General features: G+C 65.8%; 1 protein-coding gene across 1 annotated transcript; it reads left to right on the plus strand.

The window, feature by feature from the left end:
- Positions 1-1749: 1749 nt before the first annotated feature.
- POU4F3 (POU class 4 homeobox 3) lies at positions 1750-2878 on the plus strand (the record flags this gene model as incomplete). Its single annotated transcript, XM_083871529.1, has 2 exons — positions 1750-1842; positions 2057-2878. The coding sequence occupies 2 exons, from the start codon at positions 1750-1752 to the stop codon at positions 2876-2878; spliced, it is 915 nt and encodes a 304-aa protein (XP_083727655.1).
- Between the last annotated feature and the right edge of the window lie 8442 nt (positions 2879-11320).

An 11320-nucleotide genomic window follows, 5' to 3' on the forward strand; every position in this document is an offset into this window, starting at 1 on the left:
AGGCAGCTTGGCCACGACGCGGCGGTTCCCCCCGGGGGGAGGGAGCTGCGATCCCGGCCCGGCCCGGCCCGGCGGATCCCGGGGGGGACAGAACGGGGCGGGACAGGACGGGACGGGACAGGAGATCCACGCTCCCCATCCCTGTGCCCTGTGCTCTGTGCCCTGTGCTCTGTGCCCTGTTCTCCCATCCCTGTGCCCATCCCTGTGCCCTGTGCCCCATCCCTGTGCTCCATCCCTGTGCCCATCCCTGTGCCCATCCCTGTGCTCCATCCCTGTGCCCATCCCTGTGCCCATCCCTGTGCCCATCCCTGTGCCCTGTGCCCCATCCCTGTGCCCCATCCCTGTGCCCATCCCTGTGCCCATCCCTGTGCTCCATCCCTGTGCCCATCCCTGTGCCCATCCCTGTGCCCATCCCTGTGTCCATTCCTGTGCCCATCCCTGTGCCCCATCCCTGTGCCCATTCCTGTGCTTCATCCCTATTCCCATCCCTGTGCCCATCCCTGTGTCCATCCCTGCACTCCCATCCCTGTGCTCCATCCCTGTGCCCATCCCTGTCACATCCCTGTGCTCCATCCCTGTGCCCATTCCTGTGCCCATCCCTGTGCCCATCCCTGTGCCCATCCCTGTGCCCCATCCCTGTGCCCATCCCTGTGCCCCATCCCTGTCCCATCCCTGTGCCCCATCCCTGTCCCATCCCTGTGCCCTGTGCCCATCCCTGTGCCCATCCCTGTCCCATCCCTGTGCCCTGTGCCCATCCCTGTGCCCCATCCCTGTCCCATCCCCTCCCTGTGCCCATCCCTGTGCCCATCCCTGTCCCATCCCTGCACTCCCATCCCTGTTCCCCCGCCCCTCCCGCCCCTCTCCCGGCGCTGTCCGCGGTGCTGCTCCTCCCGTCCCTCGGGCAGAGTCTCTTCCATCCCATCCCGGTCCCTTTCCCGGTGAATCTTTCCCGAAGGATCCCGTTTCACCCCGGCGGTGTCGCCTCTTTCCTCTCCCCGCCGTCGGTCGGTGCGTTTGTCAGGGACCAAACAGCGGCTCCTGCGGCTCCCGGTCCGTGTTTGCCGAGGGAAATAAGTCCTGGAAACTTTAAATCTCGGAGTAGGTTTTATTTTCGCTTAAGATTCTGGAATTTTGTAAAATATTTACATCTCTGGTCGCTGAAAGTGCTGCAGTGTCTGCAGGTGTGTGGAGACGGGGAGAGCAAACACCAAAGGGCTGCTCGGTAACAGAACAATCAAGTTCAGAACCTCATCCGGGGATGGGTGTGCGGGCCGCTCCCAACCTCAGCCCGGGGTTTGGTCCCCGGGGAAACTCCCGCTGCTCCTCCGCTCTTCCCCCGCGACCCGCCGGCCGAGGGAGGGAGGGAGGACCCCCCGGGATTCGGCCCCGCGGGTGCCGGGACACCCCCGGCGGCCCCGAGCCCCGGGCGGGGGGTCCTGGGGTGTCCCGGGGGGGTTTCTCAGGGTGTCCCGGGGTGTCCCGGGGTGTCCCGGGGTGTCTCAGGGGGTCCTGGGGGTCCCAGGGTGTCTCGGGTGTCCCAGGGGTGTCCCGGGGGGTGTCCCGGTCCCCGCCGTGCCCGTCCCGCCTGCGCGCCGGTGTCAGGTGAGCGCGGGGCGGGCTCCGGGGGGGCGCTGCCCCCAACCCGCGGGCCGGGGCAGGGCCGGGGCAGGGCCGGGGCAGGGCCGGGGCAGGGCCGGGGCAGAGGCAGCCCCGCCGGGCCGGGCCCGCGGGCGGCGGGCGGAGCTGCCCATGGACCCCCGGCAGCCCCCGGCCGTGCCCCAGGAGCGGGGGGTCCCCGGGCCGCCCGGGGCGATGCGCGGGGTTCGCCCCCCGGGCCCGCAGGTACGTGGGGGGGCTGTCACCGCCCCGAGGCGCCTTTTCCGCCGGGTTAATGTTTATTTCATGTCCCGGCCGCGCTGTGCCGAGCCGTGCCGAGCTCCCCGCGCGTGTCCCCATGAATTTTTATGAGCCGCGCCCGGGGGACCCGCGGGGCCGGATCTTCGTGCGGCGATGACAGAATTCCCCCCTGAGCCGGCCACGCGCGCTCTCCCCGCAGCCGCGGGGCGATATATTCGGGAGCCTGGAGGAGAGCCCGCTGCCGGCCGCGGAGCGCGCCCCGCTCGCCCAGGGCCCCCGGCACCTCCTGGCCCCGCACCTCGGGCCGGACGGGCCTTTCCCCGCCATGAGCGGCCCCTGCCCGGCCCCGGCCCCGCTCCCGGCCCCGCTCCCGGCCCCTCTCCCGGCCCCTCTCCCGCTCCCCCCGGCCCCTCTCCCGCTCCCGGCGCTGGACGGGCCGGCCCCGGCCCCGCTGCAGCCCCTCTCTCCTCCTCTGGCCGTGCCGGGGCTGTCCGCGCCCCCCGCCGCTCCCGGGGGGCCTCTGCCCGTTCCCGCGGGCGCCCCGGGGGACCCCCGGGAGCTGGAGGCGTTCGCCGAGCGCTTCAAGCAGCGGCGGCTCCGCCTGGGGGTGACCCAGGCCGGGGTGGGGGCGGCGCTGGCGGCGCTGCGGCTGCCGGGGGTGGGCTCGCTCAGCCAGAGCACCATCTGCCGCTTCGAGTCGCTGACGCTGTCGCACAACAACATGCGGGCGCTGCGGCCGGCGCTGCAGGCCTGGCTGGAGGGCGCCGAGGCCGCCCGGAGAGCCCCGGGGAGCCCCGCGGACCCCCAGCCCCCCGCGGGCCCCGGGCACAGGCGGCGGAGCTCCATCGCCGCGCCCGAGCGCCGCTCCCTGGAGGCGTTCTTCGCCCTGCAGCCCCGGCCCTCCGCAGAGAAAATCGCCGCCATCGCCCAGAAACTGGAGCTCAGGAGGAACGTGGTGCGGGTCTGGTTCTGCAACCAGCGCCAGAAGCAGAAGCGCGTGAAATACTCGGCCCTGCGCTGACCGGGACGGGACCGGGAACGGGAACGGGAACGGGAACGGGAACGGGAACGGGAACGGGAATGGACAGACGGGACGGGAATGGACAGACGGGACGGGACGGGACGGGACGGGCCCCCTGAGCTCCCCCCGCCCCCCGAGCCGGCCGGGACCGAAGGCGGGCGGGGTGAGTGCGGAGCCGGGGCGCGGGGCCGGGGATGGAGAGAAGCGTGCGGGGGGAATTCCGCGGGTCCCCAACTCCGCGGGCGGCGGGGGAGGCTCCGGGGCCGCCCCGGGCAGAGCCGCCAACACCGGGATCCCCGTCCCGTCCCGTCCCGCCCCGTCCCGCCGCCGCCAGCGAGCCCCGCGCCCCGCTCCCCAATAAAAAATAAAATAAAATAAAATAAAGCTTTATTTTTCAATCCACCTGGCCGTGTCGTGCCTCGCCGACGGGAACAGCCGCAATGACCCGCGGGGACAATCCACAATCCCACCCGCAATTCGCTGAGAAAGGGGGTTCCCCTGCAGGGACAGCCCGGATAAGGGAAAGGGAAACCTGCTGGAGTAGGAAATGCCCGGTGCACGTGTGAGGGGCTCAGCAGCAAACCCCCTGGCCATGGTTTCTGAACCACTAACAATCGATTTTATTTTATTTTATTTTATTTTATTTTATTTTATTTTGGGTTGGTTTTTTTTGTTTGTTTTGGTGGTGGGTTTTTGTTGTTGTTGTTGTTGGGGGTTTTTGTGTTGTTTTTGTTTGTTTGTTTGTTTGTTTGTTTCCCATTCCATGCTTGTTCCCTAATACCCTGCCCTCACTCTCCCGGGACCCGAGCACGGGAGATGAAAGCACAGAAAACCCAACGAGCCGTTGGCGCTGCTCACTCGATCGATTTTTACACAAAATTTGCCTTCGTGCGCAAAGGGTGGGAAAATGATCCCGTTAATAATGAATAACAAAAACAAACGCAGGGGGGAAATCAACAGCAGCGCATCTGACAAGGCCGGGGGGCCGGGGGGGCTCCTGGATGGACAAAAGGGTCTGTGAGGAGGAGGAGGAGAGAGGAGAGGGGGCTCGGGAGCTTGGGGGGTTTGGAGGGAGGCAGCGGGTGCTGTGTGCAGGTGGGAGTAGCTGGAGGCCGGGCAGGAGTGTGTGTGTGTGTGTTTGTGTGTGTTTGTGTGTGTGTTTGTGTGGTTTTGTGTGGTTTTGTGGTTTTTGTGTGGTTTTATGTGTTTCTGTGTGGTTTTGTGTGTTTCTGTGTGATTTTGTGCGTTTCTCTGTGTGTTTGTGTGTTTTGTGTGTGGTTTTATGTGTTTTGTGTGTGTGAGCACACCTGTGCCCGTGTCAGTGGGGCACACACAGTCACAGGCAGCCTCTGGTGGAGCCGAGCACTGAGCTCTGGGCCCCTCGGCCAGGACAGGGCAGGGCAGGAGGTTCAGGAGGTTCAGGAGGTTCAGGAGGTTCAGGGGGTTCAGGAGGTTCAGGAGGTTCAGGAGGTTCAGGGGGTTCAGGAGGTTCAGGGGGTTCAGGGGGTTCAGGGGGTTCAGGGGGTTCAGGAGGTTCGGGAGGTTCAGGGGGTTCAGGGGGTTCAGGAGGTTCAGGGGGTTCAGGGGGTTCAGGGGGTTCAGGGGGTTCAGGGGGTTCGGGAGGTTCAGGGGGTTCAGGGGGTTCAGGAGGTTCAGGGGGTTCAGGGGGTTCAGGGGGTTCAGGAGGTTCAGGAGGTTCAGGAGGCTCAGGGGGTTCAGGGGGTTCAGGAGGTTCAGGGGGTTCAGGGGGTTCAGGAGGTTCAGGAGGTTCAGGGGGTTCAGGGGGTTCAGGAGGTTCAGGGGGTTCGGGGATGGGGGTTCTGAGCCGGCAGCAGGGGCGGGTCCCTCGGCTGGGACAGGACTGAGATCCTGCAGCGACTCCAGATGGGACGGGGCTTGAGAGGGAACTGGGGGGATTCCAAGGGGGCACCAGGGGGATGGTTTGGCCAAGTCCTGGTGCTGCCAACAGGCTGAAACTCCTTAACACACAAAATAAATCTCATCTAGAGACATAAGGAAATATTTAGGGAAAATTTTAATAATCCTTTCAACGTTGGACTCTTCAAAGAGAGATTTTGTGCTTTTTCCCAGTATTTTCTTTAGAAGGGGTCAGGGAGGGGCAGTGAAGGAAGCTGACACATTTTGGATGTTTTCCTTGCCAGAGACACTGGGGTGGGAAAGGCTGTTCGCTCCCTCCTTTAGTGAGGAAAGTTGAAATATTGTAAATTCGGGGTCAGCCCAGGTAAAGGCCTCGGGAGGAGCGGGGCAGCGGGGACACCACAGCCCTGTCCCCCGCACCGGGACACGTGTGCAGCCGTGTGGGACCAGCGGCTCCGTGTGGCGGTGTCAGCTCGGGCGGGCACACGAACACGGAAAACACATTAGCCCCCGCCGAGGAGCCCTGAGCAAACCGGCCCTGAGCTGGGGCAGCCGGGGATCTCACAGCGGGGCCACCGCCGGGACAGGACAGCGGGGCTGGGGGCTGAGGGGTGGGCTGGCTCCTGTTCCACAGCCCGGGGGGGCAGAGCATCTCCGGCCTGGAGCATCCCCTGGAGTCCCCCGGACCCGCCACCGGCCACAGCCGCTCCCCTGCGAGCCCCTGTCCTGTCTGGGGGCCCGGGGGGAGCTCTGTGAGCCCCTGTCCTGTCTGGGGGCCCGGGGGGAGCTCTGCGAGCCCCTGTCCTGTCTGGGGAGCTCTGTGAGCCCCTGTCCTGTCCTGTCCGGGGGAGCTCTGTGAGCCCCTGTCCTGTCTGGGGGAGCTCTGTGAGCCCCTGTCCTGCCCTGGGCCGGGGGGAGCTCTGCGAGCCCCCTGTCCTGCCCTGGGCCGGGGGAGCTCTGTGAGCCCCCTGTCCTGTCTGGGGGCCCGGGGGGAGCTCTGTGAGCCCCTGTCCTGTCTGGGGAGCTCTGTGAGCCCCCTGTCCTGTCCTGCCCGGGGAGCTCTGTGAGCCCCCTGTCCTGTCTGGGGGCCCGGGGGGAGCTCTGTGAGCCCCTGTCCTGTCTGGGGAGCTCTGTGAGCCCCCTGTCCTGTCCTGCCCGGGGAGCTCTGTGAGCCCCTGTCCTGTCTGGGGAGCTCTGTGAGCCCCCTGTCCTGTCCTGCCCGGGGGGAGCTCTGTGAGCCCCTGTCCTGCCCTGGGCCGGGGGGAGCTCTGTGAGCCCCTGTCCTGCTCCGCCCCTGCTCGGAGCCGCTTCTGCCCTAAAACCTCATGAAATATTAACCCCGGAGCCGGAGCCGCGCGGGTCTCCCGGGGGAGGAGGCGCATTTGCAGCGCTCCGAGGATGGTCCCCTCTCCCCCCCGCCCTGTCACACTCGGGGTGACCAGAAATCGCGGTCAGGAGCTGGAGAAGAGCCTGGCGTGAGAAGGGAAGCGAACTCGGCATCCCCGAGCCCGCGGGGAGCCCCCGCCTGCTCCGGCCGGGACCCCCCACCCGGTCTGCGCCCGGCACCGGCACCGAGCGGCTCCACCCGCCGTGACACCCGGCCCGGAGCCCGTTCCCCGTTCCCTGTCCCATTTCCCGTCCCGTTCCCCATTTCCCGGCCCGGAGCCCGTTCCCCATTTCCCGTTCCATTCCCTGTTCCCATTCCCCATTCCCCGTCCCATTTCCCCTCCTGTTCCCCGTTCCCTGTCCCATTCCCCGTTCCATTCCCCATTTCCCGGCCCGGCGGCAGCGGCGCGGAGAGAACGGGCGAGCGGCAGCGCCTGGGCACATCAATATTTCATAAAATGCCAGCAGCGACAGAGGGAGAGAGGGACGGGGAACAGAGCAGAATGTCACACAGCTTTTTAGCGGTCTTTTTCTATCAGCGTCAGGTCCGTGGCTGGTGTCAAACAGCAGAATTTTCCTCTCAGAATTCCAAGGCGTGGCCGAGCGCTCTCCCGGGCAGGGGCTGCTCCCCCCCTGCGGGGCTGGTGCAGGGACAGGACTCCGGTGCCTCCAGGACTCGCAGGGACAGTGCCACTGTCCCTCCCGGCCGAGGAGGCGCAGGAGGTGACGGCTGCGGAGCCGGGCTGGGCTCTGCTCTGCTCTCTCCACCCATCACCTCCCAAACCCCTGCTCTGACCGGCTCAGGGACCCTCCAGATCTCCCACCCATCTGCTGCTCTTACCACGGCTGAGCCTGCACCCCCTTTCCCGAGCAGGGGGGATCTGCAGGCTCCATGGGTGGAGATAAAAATGGGATGTTTTGATGTGAATCCAGGGAAAAGCTGGGAGCAGACCGGGGTGCTCCGTGCCCTGCCTGCAGCACACCGTGCTGTGCAGTGCCCACAGACAGGGAGGTGCCCTGTTAAGTGTCAGTAATGCCCAGAGCCACTGGCTCCCCACAAGGCCCAGATGGTCCCTCCCGTGGCCTCAGAAGGGCCCAGCAGGGGCAGAGCACCCACAGCCCCACAGTCCCCATGGCTGGGGGGATGAGCCCAGGGCCTTCACCCCCACCTTCAGCAGGGAGCTGTGGGGCCGAGGGGGGCCGGGGAGGCACAACCACCCCAGTGCCAGCAGGAGCCTCCCCCCAGTGCTGCCCCAGCACGGGATCTGGGGCTCTCCCTGGCAGATGCTGCCACTGCAGCAGCCCACAGGCCCTGCAGACAGCCCAGGGCAAAATTTTTAATTTGTCATCATACTTCAACCTGAAATGTGAAAAAAAATCAAAAAAGAATGGCAGGATGTCGGCGTCTCCAAGACGACACAGCCCCACGGCTGCTGCAGCTCCACGGCAGGGGCCAGGCCCAGCAGTGGGAGCCCCCAGCAGCTGCACTAGGGGGAACCTTGGAGCTGAAATCAGCTCCTGGCACAGAGCTGCAAGGAGGATGAAGAAGGGCACTCATCCTGGACCAGGAAAACACAAGAACATGGGCAGGTTTGAGAGGGAGCATCCACACTGTGGAGTTTCAGGACTCCTTCCCATATGCCCGACAGGGAAGTCAGACTGTGTCACAAGCAGCCTTTTAAAAACTACAGAGATCAAAATATTTGAGAAGGTTCCCAGTTTAAAACCTCCCTGGGAACAATTTCTGGGGCAACAGCAGCAGCAGTGACAGCAGCAGAGCACAGCCAGCACCTTCCCAGCCAGGGAACAGCAGCTCTGGGGAGGACTGGCAGGAGGGACAGGGGAACCAGGGCAGTGGAAGTCCCAGCTGCAGACAGACTTCTCTGGGAAACTGCCTGGATTCCCTGTGTCCCCACAGCCATTCCACTTGCAGGATTCCATCAGCACATCCACTGGCTCTGCAGTAGGTGGGGGTTTGGGGTTCCCCCAGAGAGATTTCCCCTGGCTCCAGCCCTTGCCACAGCCCCGTTCCCCAAGGAGCAGGGCCAGCAGCACCCTCCCAGCTCCAGGATCAGTGCCACGGCTTCCAGAGGGGATTGACAGAACCTGCTGGTCAGTGCCCTCACCCCTGCACCCCCAGGAGTTAGGATGGGTGTCCAGGCAAACAGCAAATTGAGCCACTGGAATTCTCGGTTTCAGTGAAATCCAGGGAAGTGCATTTCAATCACAGAAATTGCACTGTTGCCCAGAGCCATGTCCTGCAGCACAGGGAGCTGCCAGCAGATTCATCAAATAACCCCTGTCCTGCAGCTCCCCGTTAACTAACTGCTCCTGAAGGAGCTGCAGCCTGAGAATTCCTGACTGGAATGTTTTGAGAACACAAAGGTTTGGGGGGGGCTGGGGTACAGCAGCAGCGCCAGCCCCCCCCAAACCTGGGAGAGGCCCTGCAGCTGCTCCTGCCTGCCAGCCTGACATCAATAAAACATGGGACAACCCTGGGAAGGGAGATGAAAAGAGGATGAAAGACGTGTGGCAGACAGGCAGCCCCACTGCGTGAGGAGGGTTTGAGCACTCGTGGGCAAAACCGGGTTTAATCTCTGCCATCAGAAAGTGTTGGTGAGGTGGCTGAGGGGGGGGACAGGGACACCTGGTGACTCCATCCCCTGCCCTGCCCCTCCTGCCCCCCTGGCACTGACCCCGCGGGCCCCTGAGCTGCTGCCAGCCCAGACACGGGGCAGGACAGGCTGGGATGGAGCAGGACACACAGTCACGGAGCAGGACACACAGTCACGGAGCAGGACAAGCTGGGATGGAGCAGGATAGGCTGGGATGGAGCAGGACAGGTCAGCATAGAGCAGGACAAGCCTGGACACAAGGCAGGACACACAAGCTCCTGGCAGTCCCAGCACACGCTGACCCATCCCAGATCCTCACAGGGGCAGAAACTTCAACCAAAACACACGAATAAAGACCCCAAGCAGCAAAATCAAAGTGTGTAAAAGTCTCCGTGGCTCAGCACCGCCAAAAGGCCCCCTAAGCAATTCCTTATTTTCATTATCTAATAAAGACAGATCATTTTACTGAGAGCAGGAGAGGAATGGGAAATGCGGGATCACAAAAGCAGTTAAGAGATGGAAAGGCCTGGTGGGCCAGCGTCCCCCCGGCCCAGGACAATGTCCGGGAACAGAGGACCCTGTATGCCCCTGCTCTGCCATTCGGGTGCTCCTCACAGCGCTGGAGCCGCGTTTGATGTCGCACCCATCCCTAACGCAGCCGAGCCGAGCTCCCGGTGCCGGCAGCGCTCAGCCCCGGGGCTGCCGAGTGTCCCCGGGAGGAGCCGTGTCCCGAGCCCGGGGTGTCGGGCACAGGCACCGGGACAGGCCGGTGCAGCCCCCAGTGCCTCCCCCGGTGCCCCGTTCTCCCCCCGTTCTCCCGGTGCCGGGCTCCCGGGCCCGCCTCCCCAAACCCCCGGATCTCCCAGAGCGCCCTGGATTCCCCAAATCCCCCGGACTCTCCCGGATCTCCCAGACAACCCTGGATCCCCTGGATCCCCCGGATTCCCTGGACTCCCCGGATCCCCGAGCCCCCCTGGATCCCCCAGAGCGCCTCGGACCCCTCAAATCCCCCGGACGGCCCGGATTTCGCAGAGCACCCCGAACTCCCCGCATCCCCCGGACTCTCGGGACCCTCTGGATCCCACGAATCCCCGGGGCCCCCCGGATCTCCCAGAGCGCCCCGGATCCCCCAAATCCCCCGGACGGCCCGGATTTGGCAAAGCGCCCCGGATTCCCCGCATCCTCCCGGACTACCCGGACCCCCTCAAATCCCTCGGATCCCCCCGGATCCCCCAGAGCGCCCCGGATCCCCCAAATCCCCCGGACGGCCCGGATTTGGCAAAGCGCCCCGGGACCCCCGGTTCCCCCTCAGAGCCCCTGCGCGCACAGCGCCCCCTAGCGGCTGGCGGGCTCCCCGCTGCGCGATATTGAATTGGCTCCCGCGCCCCGTGACGTCACGGGGCGGGACATTCCCTATATGGCTTGGGGCGGGTACGCGCCGCCGGCTGCGGGCTGTGATTGGCTAATGCGGTTCCGAGCGCTAATTGGATGCCGCTCCTCCCCTTTCCCCTCACGGCGTGAGCCACTTCCGGTTCCCTCCCCGGGTCGCGCCTCACGTGACGCCAGGCGCGAGCGGCGCGGGCCGCCCGCTCTCAGCCAATCGCGGCGCGCCCGGCTCCCCCCATTCAAAGCCGGCGGGCGCGGCGGCCAATGGCGGGGCGGGCTCGGCCCCGCGCGCGCTGACGGGCGGGCGCGGCGGCCAATGGGACGCGGCGGGGCCCGCGCGGGGCGGGGCGGGTGCGCGCGACGGCGGCGGCCATGGCGGAGCGGGGCGGCGGCGGCGACGGGGAGGCGGCGGCGGCGGCGGGAGAGCGCTTCGGCACCGACCTGCGGTACGGCGGGCCCGAGCCGCGCCCGGGCCGGCCTGCCGGGACAGCTGGGGCGGGGCCGGGTGGAGCGGGGCGGGGCGGGCCGGCGGGAGCTCTCCCGCCTCCATTGCCGGCCCCGCGTGCGGCGGGACGGGCCCTGTTCCCGCTCGCCGGGCCGGGGCCGCTCCCAGGCCGGGACCGGCCACCGGGAGGTCCCCTTGGAGTGCGGATAGAGCCTGTCCTCGCTCACCGCCTCGTAGCCTTCGATGTTTTCGAGTCTGAGCCCTCTGACCATTGTACTGCGCTGCCCTGGGCGGTGGGTGAATCGCCCCCGGAGCCGCTCGGGAGCTCCCGCCGGTCCCGCCGGCGGAGGTTTCCCCGAGAGCCCTGCGGGGGCTCAGCGCGGGGACAGCGGGGCTCGGGCCCCGGGATACGGGAGCTCCTGGCGGTGCCGGTGCTGCAGAACCGGCTGGAGAGGCCCGGAGTCACAGCACCGGGCCGTGCTCAGGGGCCTTTGGCACATAAAGAAGGATGCTCTTCCCACTGTCTCCATACCCCATCCCAGCTTTGGTTATCCATTTTCATCAGAAACCCACCGCTGACCACTAATAACGTTCAATTGTGAAACAGCAAAACATCTCGAAATAGTTGCACGCTTGACTTTACCCCCCCAAACACGGCACGTTTTGCCCGCCCCGTTGTTCATGGAGCATTTCCCCTCTGGTTTCCCGGGCCGGCACTGACCGTGTTCCCTG

Source organism: Zosterops lateralis (genome assembly GCF_965231275.1).
Source record: "Zosterops lateralis genome assembly, chromosome: 14".
Classification (NCBI taxonomy): Eukaryota; Metazoa; Chordata; class Aves; order Passeriformes; family Zosteropidae; genus Zosterops; species Zosterops lateralis.